Here is a 22,277-nt window from a genome sequence, read left to right as displayed (position 1 = left end):
CTCCCAGTATTCCGCTAGCGGTAACAAGGTACACGGTATGCTAAAAGGTGTCTATTTGCGAGAACTTCGTTGACGGCTTCGAGAACGAAATCCATCGTAACACTGGCAAAACGGCAATGCAAACGTAAGCAAAGCGACTGTAGCGACGGCCGCAATAGCCTATAGATGCCTTCAACGTGCGGCCGGCGGTAGCTTTCTTTTCGGCTGCTGCTAGGCCGCACTGCTGGACGCTGGACACCAGAAATCACGGAGTCTGTGTTACGTCATCTGCACGTCATGTTTCACGTCACGTAGTCTTGTGTCGTCATAGGAGAATCCCAAGTTTGAATCAGAGCGGTGGGAAAAACTTTTTCAACTTCGAATCCAAATTTCTTAGAAATAAATGCATCTTTCACTGCCGGCCAAGTGGCAACAAAGCCATGGCATGCCGAACTATCGGATATTGCTATAAAAAAAATATTGATAGTGCTCTCCTCACTGTCCCTTTAAGTGGGCACGGCGAAACAGTTGCTCCACCTTTCCTTCCTCCATAACCACCGCAGCCACACAGCAGTAAGAGCTAACGTGCACTGACATCATGTACTGTGCATAGCCTGAGTTGCTTTGGGGTGTTATACCCCCATAAACCTAAACCTAGTAAGCGCTACCAACCAGTACCAAATTTTGGACACAGTCATGCATTCACTCCAATAAAAAAATTAGTTGAATGGCACCACTGAGTTATATAAGTTAGCTAGTGCACAGCAGACCCCAGCAATCTTGTCAATTACACATTCATTGCTGGTATTCTTATTTAGAACTTCTCAGAACTAGAAAGCTGCCTCTTTTCTTTTGTGAATACACATGCCAATGCTTTCAGCAATAAAGAACCCCCTGTCTGCTAGGACGACGTCTCCTTTGTCTAACAGATTAAGCATACCATTGTCGTCGGTGATCAGCTTGTCACTGGCACGCCCACCAAATGCTTGGGAAATATATGTAACCATTCTTTGCGGGGAGATTCCGAACAGAAATTTTACAGTATTGTAGTGTTTGTACTGAGACCATGTTTCTGCATGTGGCAACAGTGAGCTGGGCCTGTGAATAAATACTTCAAAGCAGTCCAGAATGTTGTGTTGTGTTGGGTTTATTGGCGCATAAGCAGCTAAGGCTATCATGCGCCAAGAACAAGGTATGGAAAAAATAGCTTGAGCAGAGTTTGAAAACAAAGTGGATAAAAACGGTGGTGTAAAGGGCCTAAAAGTTATTTTTACTAACTAGCTGAAGAAAGACAAGAATTTTAAAAAATGTCTGATAGCAGAAACTTTTGAAGGTTGGGTCGCCTCCGCAGACATCCTTGGCTCGGCAAGGATTTCGAGGCTCCCAACAACTCAGATAAAGACCTCAGCCTCCTTCTCGTGATTGAGAAAGTGGCTGAGGTGTATAATTGTATGTAGCGAAGCACAGGGTGAGTAGATTAGAGTTGATGAAGAATACTGGCTTCCCTTAAAAAGCTAAAAACACAGGGTATACTGACAAGTGCATCTTTGCCTAATATCAATGCTGGATGAAAAGGAATGTGTTCTTTGTAAAAGGTAGTAAAATGTTTTTTTCTTAGTGATTCGAGTTCTGTACATGAGAATAATATGTGGTTTACTGTTAGTTCATCTCCGCACTTTTCACAAACAGGTTTGTCTTCTTTTGTAAGTAGGAAGTTGTGTGTGAGATGTGTGTGTCCAATACGGAGACGGCATAAAATAACTTCGATGAAACGTTTTTGGTGGGAGCATGACTTCCATTCTTCTATAAATGGTTTTACTAAGTGGAGCTTATTATTTCGTTCAATATTCCATTGCGACTGCCATTTATTTCTTAGCTTGCACTGTACCAACTTCATACAGTCATTGTAGGGGATGTTCACTTTCTTTATTTCTTTGTTGCGAGCTTTCGCAGCACATTCATCCGCCTTCTCATTGCCAGTGATTCCAATGTGGCTGGGAACCCAGCAAAATTTTATGTCTTGTCCCTGTATTGTGGCGCTCGTTATGTTGTGTATGATATTACCAATTAGTGGTGTCACTGCATTTCTATGTTGAAGTGAGGTTAGTATGCTCAGAGAATCAGTGTAAATGATACTGTTCTGAATGTTCTCATTTATTATTTTTTCTACAGCCACCAAGACTGCGTAAGCCTCGGCGGTGAAAATGGATGTACACTCAGGTAGCCGTACTATTTTTTCCCAATTATTCTGAACTACAGCACTTCCCACGTAGTGCGCCGATTTTGATCCATCGGTATAAAATGCTTCGTATTCTCTGTATTTTTCCTTGAGTGCTAAATATTCTTGTAATATCTGTTCATGTGGTGTATGTTTTTTCCGAAATTGTGTTAATGTGAAGTCGCACACAGATGGTAGGCAGTACCAAGGCGGGAGTGGATCAGGTTTGCGGGCAATATTAGGTAATATGTTCATTATGTCTAGTTCTTGGCATTTCTCTTCAAAGCGGAGAAGGAGTGGTCTGATTGCTAGAGGTTTGTTGGTAAATAGTGTTCGAGATGGACACTTTGTAACGAGTGGGTAACAGATGTGTTTAGGCTGGGAACGGATCTTTAATATGTATGAGCATGTGAGCATTGTTCGTCTGTCTGCAAGTGGTGGTTCATTGGTTTCTATGTAAAGGCTTTTTATGGGTGATGTCCTGTAAGCACCAGTTGAAAGACGCAAACCCATATTGTGCACAGGGTCCAGTCGCTTCAAGTACGACGGCCTTGCTGATCCATACACTATGCAGCCATAATCTAAAACGGAACGTACTACAGAGCGATAAATATGTAGAAGGCATACCCGATCAGAACCCCAGTGTTTGCGTGAAAGGACTTTAAGTATGTTCAGTGATAGCGACACTTTCTGCTTTAGTGCGTTTATGTGAGGCAGGAAAGTAAGCTTTTTATCGAAGGTGATGCCTAGAAATTTGTGTTCTTTTTTTAAAGGCAGTTTGGTTTGGTTTAGGTGTAATGTGGGATCTGTGTGCAAGCCTCGTTTGAGTGAAAAAAGTAAGGCTACTGTTTTCTGTGGTGAGAACTGGAAACCATTCTTGTCTGCCCATGTTGCCAGTTTGTTGATTGTAAGTTGTACTTGTCTTTCACATGTAGATATATTGGAAGATGTGCACGCTATCTGAAGATCGTCGACATAGACTGAATATGTTATGGACCTTGGTATTATTTTGTTAAGAGAATTCATTTTTACAATAAAAAGAGTTGTGCTTAAAATACACCCTTGAGGCACTCCATTTTCCTGAATAAAATCCCTTGAAAGGGTTGAGCCTAGACGAACATTAAATGAACGGTTAGTCAAAAAGTCTTTAATTGAGTTCAGTATTCTGCCACGGATGCCAAGCTCAGCTAAGTCCTGGAGGATCCCGAACCTCCAGGTAGTATCATATGCTTTTTCTAAATCAAAAAAGACGCTAAGACAGTGTTGCTTGTGTATAAAAGCTTCTCTGACAGTATTTTCAAGGCGGACTAGGTGGTCTGTAGTGCAGCATCCCTTTTTAAATCCACACTGATGGATATCAAGAAGTTCACCAGATTGAAGAACAAAGGTTAGTCTTATATTTAGGACACTTTCGAAGGATTTGGCAAGGCAACTAGTCAGGGCTATGGGTCTATAACTGCTAGGAGAAGTTGGGGGTTTACTAGGCTTAAGAAGCGGTACAATAATAGCTTTCTTCCAGGCTTCCGGTATTTTCCCAGACATGAATATTGTGTTAAAGAATCTTAAAAGTGCGTCCATGGCTGGCTCGGAAAGATGCGCAAGCATTTCATAGTGTATTTCGTCGGGTCCTGGAGCAGTTTTTTTGCCGGCAGATAGTACTTTATTGATTTCTTGGAGGGTAATTAGACAATTGTATTTTTCATTTGTGCCTCCACCTGTTGGGAGCCTCTGTTTTTCAGCTGTGTTTTTGTATTTTAAAAAAGACTGTGTATAGTGAGATGAACTTGAAACTGCAGTGAAATGTTCCCCTAGTATGTCTGCCTGTTCCTCTATGTTTGTTTGTGTGCCGGGTGTTGTTAAAAAAGGAATTGTGAAGGGTGAAAAGTTTCCATTTAATTTGCGAACCTGCTCCCACATTTTTTTAGATGTCATCTGACTGTTAATGGATGAAACATAACTCTGCCATGATGCTTTCTCGGCACCCCGACGGACGTACCGAGCTTTGGCTCTTGCCTTCTTAAAATTAACGAGATTTTCATGTGTCGGATACCGGCGAAATTTACCCCAAGCTCTGTTTTGTAGTTTTTTTGCTTCCTTGCACTCTTTTGTCCACCATATTTTATGATTTTGTTGCACCACTCCTGACGACTGTGGAATAGCTGTGAGTGCAGCAGTTATGATACAATTAGTGAACTTTTCATTTATCTGGTCGATGGAGAGATTACCTAAAAGTATATTTTCTAAATTTGCCTTTGATCTAAAAAGTGACCAGTCGGCGAGGTGAAGCTTCCAGCGCCGTGGCCTTGTGGGGATTATTTCCGGTGGGGATGTTAAAGTGATTAGTATAGGGAGGTGGTCACTGCCATATGGGTTGTCAATGACATCCCATTTAAAATCATTAAAAACAGAAGGTGAGCTAAAAGACAAATCTAAAAAGGTCATTTTCCCTGAGGCAGGGGAGCAGTAGGTGGCTTTTCCTGTATTTAAAAGACATACATTGTTTGTGAGGATAAAATCTTCGATTATTTGACCCCTAGAGTCACAGTGCTCGCTTCCCCAAAAAGGGGAGTGAGCGTTAAAGTCCCCAACTACTAGATACGGTTCTTGAAGTTCATTGATAAGTTCTTGTAAATCGTGGACTGTTAATGTAGAATGTGGAGGAATATATACAGAACAGAGAGAAATTGTTTTATGGCTGACGACACTGACCGCAACGGCTTCAAGTTTTGTTCAGAGTTTTATTTCTCGAGCAGGAATGCCGCTTTGTACGATAATCGCGACGCCTCCAGAGAGTCTATTTGCCTGCTCACGATCTCGTCTAAAAGTTTTATAATGCTTCAGGATGTTCATATGTTGTGGACCTAGATTGGTTTCCTGGAGACATAAGGCTACAGGTGACATTGACCCTAAAATGTTTTTTATGTCATCGTAATTTCTCAATATTCCTCTACAGTTCCACTGAACTAGAAAAGCCATGTTTATGTTTTGGGGTAGGAGCAACGAGAGGTTTACTTATGTTCTGGGGCCGTTATGGTAGCCCTGCCTTTTTTTCGCTCAAGAGAGCTGTTCCGCCGCTGTAGAGCAGGCGGGCTGGGAGTTTGGTCCATCACCTCGGAAGAGGTGCTGGACGACCGCGAAGAAGCCGCGGGTGTGTGGGTGTCAGGCCTCCCCCGACGAGGGGAAGTCCTGCGGGATGCTGACCTGTGGGCCGGCACTCCCTGGCTTGTAGTTGGCAGAGCAGCTTTCGCTGTCTCGGCCTGGGGCGTGGATGGCACTGCCACAGGCGCGATGGAGGTGGCCGCGGCAGGTGCCGGAGCGCTGTGTGGTGCTACGCCCCCGCGCACCACATCAGCGAAGTTTGGTTTTGCTGTGAAGGAGAATGAATTGGTAAGCGCAAAACGCCTCCTTGCTTCTTTGAATGAAATGTTTTCTTTAGTCTTAACGGTGATGATTTCTTTCTCCTTTTTCCAGGACGGACACGCCCTGGAGTATGCAGCGTGATCTCCTTCACAATTCGCGCAGCGTAGTGCTGCGTCACATTCCTCAGAAGGGTGGTCCTTCGAAGCGCATTTCGCGCAGGTTTTGCGGCCGCGGCAACTCTGTGAGCCGTGGCCAAACTTCTGACAGTTGAAACAGCGGCGGGGATTCGGTATGTAGTGTCTGACGGTGATTTTCAGGTATCCAACATCGATCGTTTCGGGCAAACTGCTGGTGTTAAACGTGAGGACCATGTGTTTGGTCCTCAGGATCCCCTTTTCCCCGGACACGGCGATGCCACGCACGGCTAAGCGCGGATGCTCGGGTCCGTGGTGACGCATTGTTCACCATCATCCCCCTGCGGGGATGTCCCTGCGGATGCTCGGGTTAACCCCGTGGTGTCGCCACTCACCAACGTCTGCATGCTGCAGACGCCTCCCTGCGGGGACAGTCCAGAATGACTCAGACATTCAATCTTTCTTTGTTGTCTTTGCGGATTTTGATTCTGTGCACGTCAATTACATTTTGATCAGAAAGTCCTTCAAGCATTTCGGTTTCTGTTAGATGGATGAAGTCAGCCTCTGAGATAACGCCTTTAACTGTGTTAAGAGATCGGTGGGGAGTCACGGAGACTGAGATGTCCCCTATGGAAGCAATGTTTGAGAGTTTCGAGCATTGGATGCTCTCACGGAGTTCGAGGAGTAGGTCGCCGCTGGACATTTTGGATACCTTGTAGCCAGGCCCTAAGGTATGTTAGGCATTTGGTAACAAGAAATGGGGATATGATTCGGGCTTGCTTTTGTTCACAGTTACTGTGTATAACATGAAACTTAGTGAATGTCGGTTTCTTTTTCGAAAAAAAGTCTGCTGCTTCGTTCCGCACTCTTTTGAGAGAGCGATCAAGTTTGGAAAGGGGGGGAGCCATAAAAAATTGATGTTTTTCGGTCATGGTGCCAGCCACCCACCATGGAGTCCAACAAGGGGACGCGACAGGAACTTGAAAGAAAGTCCTGCCCACGCCAGCTGTACACCTTAACTATAACCTAATATGACTCAACTCAGGGTAGTTGGTCACACACGGTTAACCCTCGCCGCCAGGAAAAAGAGGAAAAAACGAAGAAGAGAGGAGGATACAGGAAAGTTGTAAGAAAGGAAATAGGAAAGTGAAAGATAGAGGGGAGGACAGGAAAAGGCGACTGCCGATTTCCTCCGGTCGGGTCAGGCCGGAGGTGCCGTCTACAGGAAGCTGGGGCCAAAGTGGTGTGTTGCCTCCGCCGAGGGGCCTTAAGGGTCCAAACGCTCGGCATCGGCTCAACCACCAGGATCCCCTTTTCCCCGGACACGGCGATGCCACGCACGGCTAAGCGCGGATGCTCGGGTCCGTGGTGACGCATTGTTCACCATCATCCCCCTGCGGGGATGTCCCTGCGGATGCTCGGGTTAACCCCGTGGTGTCGCCACTCACCAACGTCTGCATGCTGCAGACGCCTCCCTGCGGGGACAGTCCAGAATGACTCAGACATTCAATCCAAAGTTTTCTACACAGGTAGCTGGCATTGTCTCCATTATTTCTTCTTTCTCAGGCCACCGTACAAATGACCCAAGACGATCATAACAAATGTCCAACCACTTATCACAAACTCTAGATGCAGTGGGCTGAGAAACACCACAGCGGTATGCTAAATCCTGCATTTGGGTTCGAAGCCTCATCCTCATCAGAAACATTACCACCTCCTCAAACTTTGTCAGCATGTTTCTTGAAGAGTGAGATGCATGGTGTTTCAACAGATTAAATAGAAAAAAAGTGCCATAAATGATGGCAGTCCTGTGTAAAAGGCAACTCTTTCGTCATCACCACGAAGAGCCTCTTCAGTGAAATTTGTTGCCGCCAGGCTCTCTTCGGCTGCCCTCAGCTCCCCACGAAGTTTTGCTGCAGCTCACTCAATTGCCTATCTCAGAGAACCACTTCCTAACATCAGGTCCAAATGCAATCCTGTCACTACTTGCACTGGTTATGAAATGCTAACTACCATTTTCCGAGGCTGCCTACTGACTGCTGACCTCCGCATTTGCCAGAGATGGAACGTCCGCAAGTTCCTCAGCTGGTATTTCCTCGGCTTCAGCTGCGTTCGTAAGCCACCAAAAAATGGAAGGTGAGTGTTTGACCTTAGTTCCAGAAATGTTGCTACCTAAAACAAAACAATTCATTTCACCTGTAGTCACCGCTGGCTTGCTTTTCACGCGTCGTGCCTTGAGACGCTTGAACCGGCCGTCGCGAACACTGCATATCCCAAGTGCAGCGAGGGAGCCCAATCTGGGTTGCATTCATCGAACAGAGTAGAAGGCGTGCCTGCGTCGTACGAGCAAAGACACTTTTGAGCTCGAAAGTAATCACCCAGACTGTTAGGCTGCCTGAATCGGCGATTAGCCTAAAGCTAGGACGCGTAAACAATCAACGATTGCATTTCGCGTGCTTCGCACGCGAGGACAAAACGATCACCAATGTGACAGTGCCTGAACGTTCGCCTCTGTGCATTGCCGCACGACTTTTCGCGTTTTCTGCAACTTCTATGCTGCTCGCATTCGTTCAACAGCACAGATTGAATTCTTATACTTACCTGACAAAAAGTGCCGTGAACAGACACGGTACTTGTCGGGAGCTGTGCTGATGTTTTTTCTGTTGATACGAGCCAGCCATTCGCGGCGCCGCTTCTCCGAAAGCAGTTTTGTCGGTCGTACTCATTAAGTCGGATCTTCGGTATTTTGAAGAAACCGAGGTCCTAATTTTCAGCTTCTGCTGCTTTGTCTAACTGGCTATTGCAACCGACGACAGCGCAATGAACCATAGTTGGCGGTGAAATGCACGACGACGATCGACAGCTTCGCTCGCTCGGCTCAACGTGAACATCAAAATGGCACCCTGCCCTGTTACAAACGAGAGTGACTACACGTACGCCACGGCTATAGTGAACTAGAATACTTTAGTATTCTAGTTCACTATAGCCACGGCTACTGTACCACGGCGAGTGCAACAAAGAGAACGCGCAAGGCACCTCGGGAGCTCAGGGTTGCCGGCTGGGCAGTGCGTTCCCGCTAGGCTGGGGAGTGCGCTCCCGCTAGGCTGGGCTACGTTACATGCCCCACAATGCACCGCGCTCAGCGCGTCAGTGAATACCTCCAGCACGCAAAGGCTCCTTAAAGGAGAAATTTATGCATGCGTGTTTACAACATTACTAAAAGGTCTGCTCACAAACGCCCATTTTATGTGAATTTTGCTTCTGCACAAATTTTATTGCACAATTGCACCGTGCTCTTGCACAAAAATTACCACAAAAGCTGTGCAGCACAGAGTGTTTCAGGATGTGCAGACTGGGCAGCTGCCAGTCGAGCGGCTGTCTTGGTTAGCAGTTTACTGCGGTTTAGTTCGTCTAAAGAGCTCATCGTTTGGAGCTCTAGAACAGTTAATGCGACTGCAACGTAGCCTCCCTCGGTGGTCGAAAGAATTTTGCAATGAAGTTCGGAAGCACTGATGTAATTGCTATAAAACAAAGAAATATGTATATTTCAATATACGTTTTATAGAATAGATATTTCAGCGTAGCGTTACGCGGAGTTTTGTAATATTTTGGAACGCTGTGGTTGCGCCCTCTGTTGAGTGTGCGGTGCATTTGCAGCGCGACTTTGCAGACCTTGTTTCGGTGCCCGGCCACAGTGGCTGGGGGAGCTTAAGAAGCGATTTTTTATCTCCAGCTGCCTGCTATGGCGCGCTTTGGAAAACGTGCAAATTAAGCTCGCCGGTCTCGAAATGGCCCCTTTAAGAAGTTTTTGTCGTCCTTGCCTGTCTCTTCTCTGTCACCATTTGGCAAGATCTGCACCCCGCTGCAGCGTTTCCTTCGGTGTAGGGCCAGTGCGAAACCTTTTCTCGAGGCTTCGCGCTCATCGTTTCAAGCGCTTAGCTCTGCATTTCAAGATGAGGTTGCGGCATGTGAAGAAACCTTGCTCCGTGGGCGTCTTACCAAGACTACACCGCTTCCCTCTGGACTTTCGCAGGTGAGCTCTTGCCGTTGTTGTCTGCTCTAGGTATGCTTTTGTCGGGCTTTTCGCGCCTATTCGTAGCTTTAACCGTTTCATATGCACTTGGATTCATGTTATCGGAATATTTAAGAAAATTGCAGGGCACGCATTTACAGTCATAAGGTGTGCAAAAGACACCCATCATTTGTCTTATTTATAGCTAGTTTCGTGCAGCCGACTGTCACCAACGTGAACTTGATACCAGGCTCTCATGAGCAACCACGTGCCCTCTACTTGCCGCATGGTCAATTTAAAACCAACTGCGCTGCCTAACAGCTCTGAGCATGACATTAATGTGTTTTTTGCAGCACCGTGAAGCCAATTTGAGGATCCCCTCGCAACTGACAGTATCGAAACTCGGCCATGTGTATGTGCGCCGCATTGACTGTGCCTTAACTGAGTTCGGCCAGCAGTAGTTATTGCCGTTCTACGCATACATGACCGTCAATGTAGTTTTAAACTCATTTCGCTGCATCGCTCTCGTCACTCTTTGAGCATAGAAAAGCAGCTAGCCGCGTGGTATCAGGCGAGCGTAATCGCATTCTGAGGCGCGGAGGCTTGGCGCGAGCATTTTCCATTTAGGTGAAAGGAATCTTGGCGTATTGACGTTTGGAGTATGTGGTATTCATTTGGGTGAAGTTGTATAACGTGGGCGCTGCATCATGTCGAGGTGCAAAACGTGGGTGCAGTTCTGCCGCAACCTCAGCCTGGAGAAGACGCCGTGCCAGCTGCGAAACATGAGGGTTTCTTCCAAGCCCTTCGAACCGTCTGCGTATCTACGGCCAGGATGGCTGCATCTCGATGCTGTGCCTACTCGAGGAAGGAGTAGCTGTATTGAATATCCTTGCACTTCACTTTAAACTGCACTTCATGTATGTTTTAGTTTGACTAGAATTGCTTCAAATTACTTCGGTTAGCGACAAGAAGGAGGTCTCGAGGTTGTGCGCAGGCCCTATGTATGGTGTAATGCTGTAGTGTTGAGCAGGTTTGTTGATGCCGAAACTTGTTTTTAATATTGTCATGCAGGTGTAAACATAGCTGCTATATTCTTTCAGTTGAAGAAATGAAATGTGTGCTGCATGGTCTATGTGTTGATGCCCCTACTTATGTCATGTCATGTTTGCCTCAATGGAAGCTGTCGTAGCATTGTTTTCTATACTTTTCAAATTCCTACCTGGCAACGTTCGTGGAACTTCGGGGCTTTTTCCTATCCGCACCGTGACCATTGAGATGAAGAGCCAGCTTTAAAAAAGTACTGCTTGAGCTGCCTGTGACGCGCATTTTTTGTTTGTGTGCTTTTTCACTGTATTTGTTTGGTTGCTGTAATAAACCATGAATATGAAAACCATACTTGCCGTACACTGTATTGCAAACTGTGCACTTGAGCCTGTGCTTTGTGCATCGTACCATGATGTACTCAAAAGTACTAGCACCAGTGTTTTCACCAAGGTTTCCACTGCGAATCATGCATGCTTAGCCAGCGTCTAAAAGTGTTGCTGCTTTTCTATGCTGCCTTCTTTGCCAATCACTTTCATTGGGTTCCCAATTGCACATTAACAAGGCCATCCCTGCTGAAAAAAAGTTCTATGATGCAATAACCTCATAGATCATTCATCATAGCATATCATACAATCTGCATGACATATCATACAATCTGTATGATATATCATACATGCATCATATAACTTTTTTCAGCAGGGATAACTAGCAGGAAATCGAGCACATTTGATTGGTGCGCGCTGAAAGGCAACCTTCAAGAGATACCGGTTCGAAAATGCGGATTCTATAAAAAGACCACTTTATAATTCGCGCCAAAAGGATATGTATGCGTGACGTCATTCAACGTCACTCATACATAGGTTGCCCCCAAAATGGGGCGCTGGGGTGCCCCATGAGCCGCCATTTTTTGGACCAATGGGCGTGTATTCCCGGAGCGACGGGGAGTAGGGGAAGTGAAGGAAAAACTGTATTTACATAATTACATGATTATTTACAAAAATGACAAACAAGGTAAAAACTGAGAAGTCTCAGGGAAACGTTGAGCGTAACGCTCAGGGAGTCGCTCCGGGAATTTGCCTTTCGATGAATGGCTCGAGCGCTTTAAATAGACCCTCCCGAGATCTTCCCGCCTTTTTCAACCAATCGTAGGAACTTCTTCTGGGTGCTCCTAGGTCGTTCACCTCTTCGTCGTCTTCCTCGGCTGAGGCCCCTGAATAGTCGGAAGTGGCCCGTCAGGCCAGGTGGATTTCATATCTTGTCTCGAGGAAACAAGATGGGCGAACACCTGCCGCGTCGTCACCTCGCTTCATCCGCTGAGGCCCGTGGATACTTGGAAGTGTCCAGAAGAGCGTGTTGACGGGCTAGTCGTTTCCGGCCAGGTGGATTCCATATCTTTGTTCCAAGAAAATTCCCCAAAGGCGAACACCTGCCGCGGCGTCACCCCGCGGTTGACAAAAGAGCTAGGACCAGTTGAATGGCAGGCGCTTGGCAGACGCTCGTCTCTGCAGGTAGCAGCTGGCGTTGAGACATGTCACCTTGACAGATGCACAAAATGTCGCAAGGTCAATACTTGGGTGCCTTGGGTGACGTTTAAGGGGAACTCCTGAAGACACGTCGTGGAAGTTAGGCAGAAGTGGTGGTACCAGGAATCCAGGAGTTGAATACCTCCCTCGTGCTCGTTTCCACCTGTCATGAGGTTGCATGGGAGCGCGTGTATGAAGACCACTTTCGTAGAACGACGCACTGCCTCTGGACATGGCCTAAGTGGACACAGGTGTGACGGGAACACACAAAGAGAGTTAAGGGGGGGGGGGTAGAAACACAACAATGCAGCGCCGCCTTTAGGGTGCCTTTCTTCTGGCGCGTGCATTTGATTGTAAACCAATACACCGGTCACACGCTCCTGCTCACCCGAAAATGCTTTCGGAACTGCAAATAAATCACACATTTCACATGTCAAAGACCAGCACACTGCAGCTATATATGCCAAGCAGTGCAATGTAAACACGCTCGCTCCGGTATCGGCGAGGCGCCTGACGACCCGATAAACGAATTTTCGGTCGTTCATCGCCGTGTTTAGGCTATCAAGTCGATTATCATGTAATCTTCGCTATCAGACGAACTTGACAGCAGACGCGGGTTCGATCCCGGCGGTGGCGGTTGAATTTCTTTGGAGGAGAAATTCTAGAGGCCTGTGTACTGTGCGATGTCAGTGCACGTTAAAGAACCCCAGGTGGTCAAAATTTCCGGAGCCCTCCACTACGGCGTCTCTCATAGCCTTAGTCGCTTTGGGACGTTAAACCCCATAAACCAACCAACCAACCAGTTCATCAATAGCGGCAACCATCCGTATTCTCTGCTCCATCGCGTGAGTCTGTGCGCAGACACGAGCAGAATAGTATGGCCGCCGTGTACGGCTAAAGGAGGCTTGTCCGCAGCACGCGTCCCGCAATGCTTGCCGGGATTGCACCCTTGCGAACCGCCGATTTTCCGTGTGCGAGTCGGGGCAACGAAAAACTGACCCGGTAGGGTGCGCTTCCGGTGATCGAGGACTGTGGGTGCGCCCCGGTGCAGTTGATCGAGGATGGAAGGTGCGCACCAAGGCGCCCGGTGCGCACCGGTGCGGGCGATCGAGGATGCTATGAGGGACTCACCGCGTGCGTATCACAAAACGTGCAGTGCACAGTACAGATGCAGCGTTGCGAGCGCGTGCAGCTGCATGATCGTTTTGCTGCATGGAGGAAGAAAAATTCCTCAAAGTTTCGCTCAAAGATGACGGCCAGAGCTAGGTTTGCTAAAAAAAATTAGCAGTCTGCCTTGTTGAGAGCAGACGAAGGCATCAAATGCAACGCAGAAAAAAAAATTGCCAACGATTACGTTACTTCCCAATGCGAAATTTGTGCGCAGCTCATCAGCTGTTACAGCTTTTCGATAGATTGAGGCAAAGAATTCGAGCAAGACGTGTAATTCTTTTTTTTTGTTGCTAAAGCAACACTCACTGATCTCCACTAGGGGGCTGGATGGCACATTGAGCGCCCGAAAGTGAAGCCACCGGAAGTAAGCGGCCTTGTTCCGGAAGTCAGCCTTTGGCAGTGCACGATATCGGACCTCAGCACGGTTTTTCAGTTCCAGTTTTGTTTTCCCACTTAGCATTTCGTCTTTTCGGCGTTCTCGTCTTTTGTTGCGAAAGCAATACTACTCGCACTTTCAAGCCTTCGCGTTACCCGGCCGGAGTTACGTTTGACCTTTAGCGGAGTGAATATGGGCGACGAACTCGCTCCTTCAGATAGCCCGGCTGGAGTTACGCCGCGCCGCGCACCTGTGGCGCTACTGCCGCAGTGACATCAGATTCAACAGATGCAGATACAGATGCAAAATCACTTTCACCTCATGACGGAGGCGCTCCAGAAATTAAAGGGGGAAACCGCCAACCTAAATGCGAGAGTGACTCTGCTTGAGGAGAACATGACAAAGTTGAATAATGGACAGGCCGCCCAATAACATCCAAATTTGGCAGTGGAACTGTCGCGGGTATCGGCGCAAGCGACCGGTATTGCAGAGTACGCTGTCGCTCCGCGAATCAGCCCCCCTTGCTATAGCGTTGCAGGAGACCGGCGGCCCGGCCAAATTACAAGGTTATCGCGCCTTCCACAGTGGGAAAGGGGACAAATCGAGAGTTACCACACTGGTGCAGAGAAACGTAGCAACGATCGAACACGAATTAGAAGACAACGTCATAGAAAATGTCTTTGTAGAAATTCTAACAGGAAAAAAGGACGAATCGAACACTTTCCTACTCAATATTTACAGACCACCGAGACAGCGTTAGGTCCGCTTCAGGGCGATAATGAACAAGGCATTTAAAATAGCGGGGAACCAGCCGCTAATTATAGTGGGGTACTTTAACGCCCATCACCCGGCGTGGGGGTACACTAGGGAAGACGCAAAGGGGAGACAGTTGTGGGAGGACACGCATAACCTGGGGTTAACATTGCTGACTGACCCGTTACACCCCACGCGGGCGGGGAACAGCATTACCGCCGATACCTCACTGGACCTGACCCTGATTAAAAATGTAGAAACGACGCAATGGATAAATACGGAACTCAACCTGGGGAAAGACCACTCAATACTGGAAACCACGGTTGAAATCAGGAGCAAAGTCAAAGGAAAAAAGTGTTTCCAGATGAAAATCACAGACTGGGACCGATTTAGAGAGATTAGGGGGAACAGAGACATAACAAAGATAGTAAATATAGAGGACTGGTGCGAAGCGGTAAAGAAAGACACCAGGAAAACAACTAAGACGCTAGAAGGAGAAAAAGCTCCGGAAATAGTGGATGCCCGACTCTTACACATGTGGGAGGCCAAACAGGGCATGGAACGTCGACTTAAAAGGCAAGGTAGAAAAACAAAAATCTCAGAAGGCTGGCGCGTCATAACAAAGAAATAGAAGATTACGCCTTTAAACTATGTGAACAAAATTGGACTAACAAATGTAGCGACATGGAAAGGAATGTGAACCTCCCCCAGATGTGGAATATCCCAAGACATTTAATAGACCCTGAAACGTCCAAAACACAAGCACGAGTCAAAATGGCTAAGGTTAGACACGCATGCGAAGAACAGGACGACGACATATTCATGAAAAAACTCGTCGAGACATACATAGGCGACACGGAAATTAGGCAGCTACCCGACTACCAGGGAATTCCAAATGAGAAGTTAGACGCGCCCATCACGAGAGCTGAAGTAATGACGGAGATAGCGAAACTGAAAACCAAGTCGGCTCCAGGGCCAGATGGAGTCACGAATAAGATGCTCCGGAACTTAGATGACAACTTGATCGAGGCCCTTACCAGCTACATGCAGGACTGCTGGGAAAAAGGAGAGATCCCACCGCTGTAAAGTAGCTACCGTGATCCTGATCCCAAAACCCGGGAAGCAACCGCAGCTGGAAAACCTCCGGCCTATATCACTCACGTCATGTGTAGGAAAGTTAATGGAACACATCATTCAGACCAGAATTTCAAATTATATGGAGGAAAACGAGAAATGGCCAGACGAGATGTATGGCTTCAGGCCCCACCTGAGCACACAGGACGTCATGGTGCGGCTGCAGCAAGACATAATTAATTCCAGAACCAAAGATGCGAAAGTCATTATGGGACTGGACCTAAAGAAGGCCTTCGACAACGTCAAGCACGAAGCCATCCTGGAGGGGCTCTAGCAGACAGGAATAGGGCTAAACACCTATCGTTATATCAGAAATTTCTTAACGGACCGCACGGCGGTTATAACTTTCCAGGGAAATACAATCCGCAGTGATCAGGCTAGGTAACCCAGTAAACCATAAAACGTACCATAGACATCAGCGAGATATTTACGCTGGACATTAGACACCTCCATTAGACATCCATTTTAGTACCGTTTACGAACAATCTACGTACCTACAACATGAAAATTGGGGTCCAGTTCACGTTGTAAGTACGTACTGCAGACATCACGCTCGACATTTCTCAGATATTTGTGAACATGTAAATACGCCCAGTCAACGTAGCCTAGACGTCTATATAAAGAGAATATGACTATACATAGATCAATACCCAGGTGAAAATTTCTAACTGGTTCCAGTCCAACTGTTTTAAGGGACACATTTCCAGTTGTTGCAACTGGAAATTTGTTCCTTAAACCAGTTGCGACTGGAACCAGCTGCAATACGAGATGCAGCTGACACCTGTTACAATTCCAGATGGAACGGAGACCTACTGCATCCCAGCCACAGACTTCCCTATGGAGTCGTCGGGACGTCCAAGCACTCCAGCTAGCTCAAATACAGTTGAGTAAGCGAGTACATGGCCATCATGGGAGCCCAAAACACTGCAGCAGATGACTTCCGAGTGCGTCAGTATTTTATTGCGCTCGGCGCTTTCACTGAATCTTCTCGTTGAGCATAATCGTCAGGTTTACAGCTGCGGTGGAATCAATACTGTTCTGCCGAGCCCAATAAGTCAGGGTTGCTGCAAAAGAAAGCATAATTGTTCACTTTTACAGGTGACAAGAGAATGGCACAGCAACCACAACAAACAAACCCAGTAATTCACGCCACTTTTACCGACGCAAGTCTATGAAGCGTCAAAGGTTGCCCTTGCAGCACTAAAAGGCAGTCGTGCTGAGCGGAGTGTGTTTGCACACGCACTTCGGCACACCATCCGAACGCATGTCCACATTTCGGTAGTGGAGGCCAGTTGCATACATCACCAGCCTTTGTTTCAATACACAGCGAGTTTGGCGAAAACAGCCAAACGAGTGAGCGCAAAAATATAACGTGCCGATAAATGCGTTAGAATTTTTTCATTACGAACGCAAAAATAGCATAAAATACACTTCAATGAGTAAACTAACACTGAGTACGCACCAAGAAAGGTCACGATTCCCGCCGGTGAAAACGACTTGTAGTCCTAATTCGTACTGACGGGTCCATTTCGCCGAGTAGTAAAAGCAAGCAAACTATCTTCCTTCAGCTCCATCAAGGAAAGAACGGTTGAACAATCTCGCCAGCAATAATAAGGGAATAATTAATTCTGTGTCGAGGTTCTTCAAACACAACGTTCCCACGGAACACGATGAAAAATCGCACACGCCGTGCGCTCCACTGCCGCCATGGCTGAACCTAGCCTCGTGCGGATGTGCGAAACTGACACATATTTTGTATCGTCTCTTTTTTGTACTTAGTAGCAGGCTTGCTGTGGCACGAAAAATAAGTTAATAATTTTTAAATTGTAGCATATTACTTTTTTCACAGCTACAATCGCCATGCGCAGTTTGCGCTATTATTGATAAAATACGATACGAACTACAACGCGATGGCGGCGTAGACAATTCACCGCGCTTTCCCCGCCGCCGCCTGTCCGCGGCAACCGAACAGGCATATGGGCAACGCATGTAGCATGAAGGCAAGATAACCAATTATCGTTAGGGTAACGGGCTGGATTCAGAGAGAACGCAAGCACAGCAGAGAGGATCAGGGCAGGTGGGCAGATAAGGTTCGGAAGTTTGCTGGGATAAGGGGGCCGCCGCTTTTTGGCCTGCAGTGGACATGATGATAAAAAGCGGGACTCAAGAAGTTTATTCTCAAGAAATATGAGGTCACACATTCAGCTGCACAAATGCCTAAGCTTTCCTCAGTTCAACATTCCAATAGCTAGTTATCATTGCTAGCGCGATTAGCAGATTTAACACATTTTTGAGAAAAAATAACTCCCAAAAATTGAACTGAACCAATTTTTGTATTTCAAATAGTTGGATAAGTTGAATAAAACATGCTTAATCAGAAAAAATGGTTATTTTATAGTCCTGGCTGCTAAATAACAAAAGTTTTTTAGTGTGTCCTCACTTTTCAGTGTAGTTGAGATAGCTTGCAGGCTGTAGCACAAGGTATAAATTGAATGTAAGAATAGTAATGAAATAACAATGAGAATCCTGACCAAAGTGACTGGCATTTCAAACCAACTGCGTACAGTTCAGTCAGAAACCTGATGCGTGTGCATTCAGGTTTGTCGTTACTACTTCCCGTATTTTTCTTCTTTTTAGGTAGGATAATGTTGCCGTGAAGCGAGCACGAAAAAACACAAAAACACAGGCAGCGCTGGTGATGCCTCCAATTTGTAGTCAACAGCAATTTCCAACTTTAAATGCAGTAAGGCAACACGAAATATCGAACGATTGAAAAATATGGAATTCTTAAACTATATATACCCAGGACATGACATGACATACCCAGGACATGACACGTAATATCTACGAGGAGTCTAGGTTAAGGCAGATATAATGTCGTGGGTTCGTCTCCAGCTTTTCCACGAAAAAAGGTTGGTAGATAAGACGTCTGAGAGATTTTGCTTTGGTACATAGACGTTCAGACTTAATGTGGACATCTATGGGAGGTTGGTGGTTTGCTGGGAAAAGGGGGACACCTCAGGGATCGGTACTGTCACCCGCCCTTTTTAACATGACCATGAGAGGGCTCCCGAAGGAATTACGAACAATTGGGAACTACAACTTAAATTACAGCCTGTACGCGGACGACATCAACCTCTGGATCAACAGAGGGAGCGACGCAGAGATCAATCAAACGCTGCAGGCGGCAGCAGACGTCATCTCTAAGTACGCGGAGGACAGAGGACTTAAATGTTCACCTGAAAAATCAGAAATCTTCGTGTATAATGACAAGGCACTGAGGAACAAACCTCCCTCTGACCCACAGGTGTACGTGGATGGAAGGGATCCCAAAAGTAGACACAGTATACGAATATTGGGCCTCCACTTGCCGGTATTGAAATGAGGATTAGTATTTTCAAATCGGTTTCCATTAGCAAAGCAATAATTTTGGCAACGCATTGAAGAATACATCGAAATTTTTGTAGGCTGTACTCTCTTTCCATCGCAATCACCATCATTTGCAAATGACATTAGTTTTTGCCGTGTAGCAGCGCGCAGAAAAAATGACATTAAGTCGAAGAAATGTCATTCGATGAGAATGGCATTAAATTTGCCGTGTGACAGGGGTATAAGTCCCCTCCCCGTAAAGGGGGGTGAGACAGAGCGGCCCAGGCGGAGTGGTCCTTCTCTGTTGGACACTAAAAGTTTTCAACAACAACAACATGGGCGACCAACTCGCTCCTTCAGAGCCTGGCTGCAGTTACGGTGTGTGTTTGCCGCGCTGCGCACCTGTGGCGCTACTGCCGCTGTGACGTCAAACCAGCTGTAGATTGTTTTCTTGCTGTCAGTAGCAACAACATCAAAAATAAAATATAAAAAAAACTACCGAAGACGCTTTGAGTCGTCGCGCAGCGGCGGCCGGTAGCCACGCGTGACCTGTAGACGCGGCGCACTGCGTTCCTTCAGTTGGAGGCGCTGCGCTTTTGCTTTCGCAACCTAATTTTTTTCATGACAATGCCTACCTGTTGCGCCGTCAACTGAGCGAGGAGACCAGTGAAGTCTTCGGGAAAGACGTAGTAGTAGTAGTAGTAGTAGTAGTAGTAGTGGTGGCTATTTAGTGGTACATTTAATATGGAAGGTAAAAGAATGTTTGCTGCCCCGGCATCTGCTATCGCAGCTGGAAGCACCTGAGCTGGGGCAGCGAAATAAAGGATAGCAGGCAGAGTGTAGAAGTAAGAGGAAAGGGGTGAGGGGATAGTAGAAAGGACAGCGGAAGGGGTACACTGTCAATAAATATATTTACATATCTACATGGTGAATATACACATATATACAGGTCGCACGCGCGTGAAGATCTGGAAGATCACTGTACAATCACACGCGCACGACACAAAGCACAGAAACAGCTGGAGTGGGGGCGTCCAGCTGTTCATCGTCCGAGGTAGCACACGCGGAGCGTTCGGTCACTGCACGTAACCACCTGGCGGAGAACAGGAGGGACGTCAAGCCCGCCTGTTCGAGGAATGCACAGATGCTCACCATTGTTCGCTCACGGGTGCGCGCACTGCCCTGTGGCCACAATAGCGTTGCGAGGGAGTCTGGGAGAATGCTCAGCGCCCTGTAGGCCGCGAGCATGTCGCGACGGGCATGAGCGAACGCGGTGCAGCGAAGAAGCAAGTGTACTAGAGTTTCGGCTGCACCGCATCCAAATCACACTGCACTCGTCGCGAATCCGTGACGCGCACGTCGTTCCCAGGGCCACACGCATCTAATTAGCAAGCGAAGGACGCTGCGCCCGCGTGAGCGGGCGACAGCCGGTGATGTAGTGAATGCGCTCACCTCCTGCGATGCGGGGATCGGGGTGCTGCCGTCGGAGATGATCCTGGATGACCGCACGCATGTCCTCCAGCGCAAGAGGTAGGTTGCTGGGAGGCAACTGATGTGCGGCGGTCACGAGGTCGTCAGCTTCCTCGTTGCCGGCGATGCCGCAGTGACCGGGCACCCCCTGCACGCGCACGACGCATCCGAGTTGCTGCAGTTGCGCGAGGCGCGATCGGATTTCGCGCACTAATGGGGTACCACGGCCGTTGGTCTGCAGCCGGCTGAGGGCGGTGCGGGAGTCACACAACACAGCACACTTGGGTGATGGTGGTGGTGGTGGTGAAAAACTTTAATCAAAGAGAGCTTGAGGGTCAAAAAACCCTGCTGCATGGTCGGTATCGTTAGTCCGGGACACCGCACGACGAGGCCCCGTCTCGCGCCCGCTTGACCAGAGCCCTTTGGGACTCCAGTGTGGAGCAGTTGTGGAGGGCAGTCTCCCATGCCTCTCGGGTGGGGGTGAGGGAAGGGGGAAGGTGAGGATTCTGAGTACATGCCCACACCATGTGAAAGATATCGCAAATCTCTCCACAGTGCGGGCAGCGCCCATCTGTGTTCGGATCGAAGTGTTTTGCTATGGCAGGACAGAGAAGGGTTCCTGTCTGCAGGCGCCGCAGAGTTCGCTCCTCCGCCTTACTCAGCCCCTTGGCAGGTGCCGTGTAGAGACGGTGGCTGTCGCAATAATGAATTAGGATTTCGCGGAACCGCAGGAGCGGTTTATGAGCTTCTGAGCCAGGAGAGCTAGGATGAGGAGTCCGGTGTGTGAGCGCTTGGGCGGCCGCATCAGCGGCCTCATTGCCTCGTAGACCCTGGTGGCCAGGAGCCCAGATCACTTTTGTGCGAGTTGGATCGGCGAGAGCGCGTCCTAGAATTTGCGAGGCAAGAGGTGATATTTCGCCTGCAAGATAATGTTCACAGGCCCGGCGAGAGTCTGTGATAACCGTTTTCGATTTTGGATCGGCGGCAGCGAGAGCTATTGTGACTTCCTCCGCTCGTGTTGAATTTGGGGCCCGAAAAGATAGCCCATCGACATTCATTCCCCGGTGGACTACGGCAGCCGTGAAGAATCCCGCGGAGGGACGAGGGTGAGCAGCAGTTCCAGCCCAAGCTGGAGCCCCATCAGCTCCGCCGTGGTGGAGGAGCCCAGGTAGTTGGTGTGCGGTTGGCTGTGCAGTCGCAGGGCAGGGATGGTGGCAGCCGCTGCGAGCGAGCAGCTTTCGCGAGCCACTGAGCCGTCGGTGAACACGAGGAGATAGTCCTTGAGCTCCTCGTTTATGACGGCTCTGGCCAGCTGCTGCACAGCACAGAGGGGTGTGCTCCGCTTTCCCACGATGCCGACGATCTCTCGCTGAACCTCCGAGGCAGCAGGCCAGGGCGCGCAGATGCCGTATGGGGGCGAGCCTTCTGTGAGTTGCTCGCAATCGAGCAGCGCCGCACCCATACGTGAGCGAGGGTGCGAGCGCAAGCGCTGTAGCAGCGAGCCGCTGTCCAGTGCGCGGTGAAGCCGGTCGATATGGTTGAGAGCCCTGCGCGCTACATGGAGCTGCAGTGGCCACGCTCCTGCCTCGGCCAGCGTTGCGGCGCACTGAGAGAGTTTCTCGGTAAAATAAGAATACATTGCATCGCAATGGGACACTAGCAGACGACAGGACGTTGCTACACACAGCAAGTATGGAGCTTCGTCTGCTCAACTCTGTGTCGTCTCGTTGCGCTA

The 22,277-nt window shown here is 48.1% G+C and overlaps 1 protein-coding gene and 1 pseudogene across 6 annotated transcripts in view; both read right to left on the bottom strand.

Moving 5' to 3' along the window:
• LOC149355552 (uncharacterized) overlaps positions 1-8,778 on the bottom strand; it is a 40,516-nt gene extending 31,738 nt beyond the window's left edge. For 2 of the 6 annotated variants that reach the window (XR_016291540.1, XM_089583882.1), the window contains exons 1-2: positions 8,293-8,658; positions 7,888-8,024 (exon numbers count right to left, since the gene is read on the bottom strand). Coding sequence is in view for 3 of the 6 variants with exons in the window: in XM_089583882.1 (XP_089440008.1) it covers positions 7,888-8,003 (116 nt within the window). In the remaining 3 variants the exon portion in view is untranslated. Of the gene's footprint in view, positions 1-7,704; positions 7,798-7,887; positions 8,025-8,292; positions 8,659-8,727 lie in introns of those variants that run through there. The other 4 variants (XR_016291538.1, XR_016291539.1, XM_089583884.1 and 1 more) reach the window with 4 other exon arrangements.
• Positions 8,779-20,395: 11,617 nt separating this feature from the next.
• Positions 20,396-22,004, bottom strand: LOC149355551 (uncharacterized; annotated as a pseudogene).
• Between the last annotated feature and the right edge of the window lie 273 nt (positions 22,005-22,277).

This window comes from Amblyomma mixtum, chromosome 3 (assembly GCF_055824585.1).
Source record: "Amblyomma mixtum isolate Tamu chromosome 3, ASM5582458v1, whole genome shotgun sequence".
Taxonomy (NCBI): Eukaryota; Metazoa; Arthropoda; class Arachnida; order Ixodida; family Ixodidae; genus Amblyomma; species Amblyomma mixtum.
The sequence above is the reverse complement of the archived record's forward strand: the minus strand, read 5'-3'. Positions and strand labels throughout refer to the sequence as shown.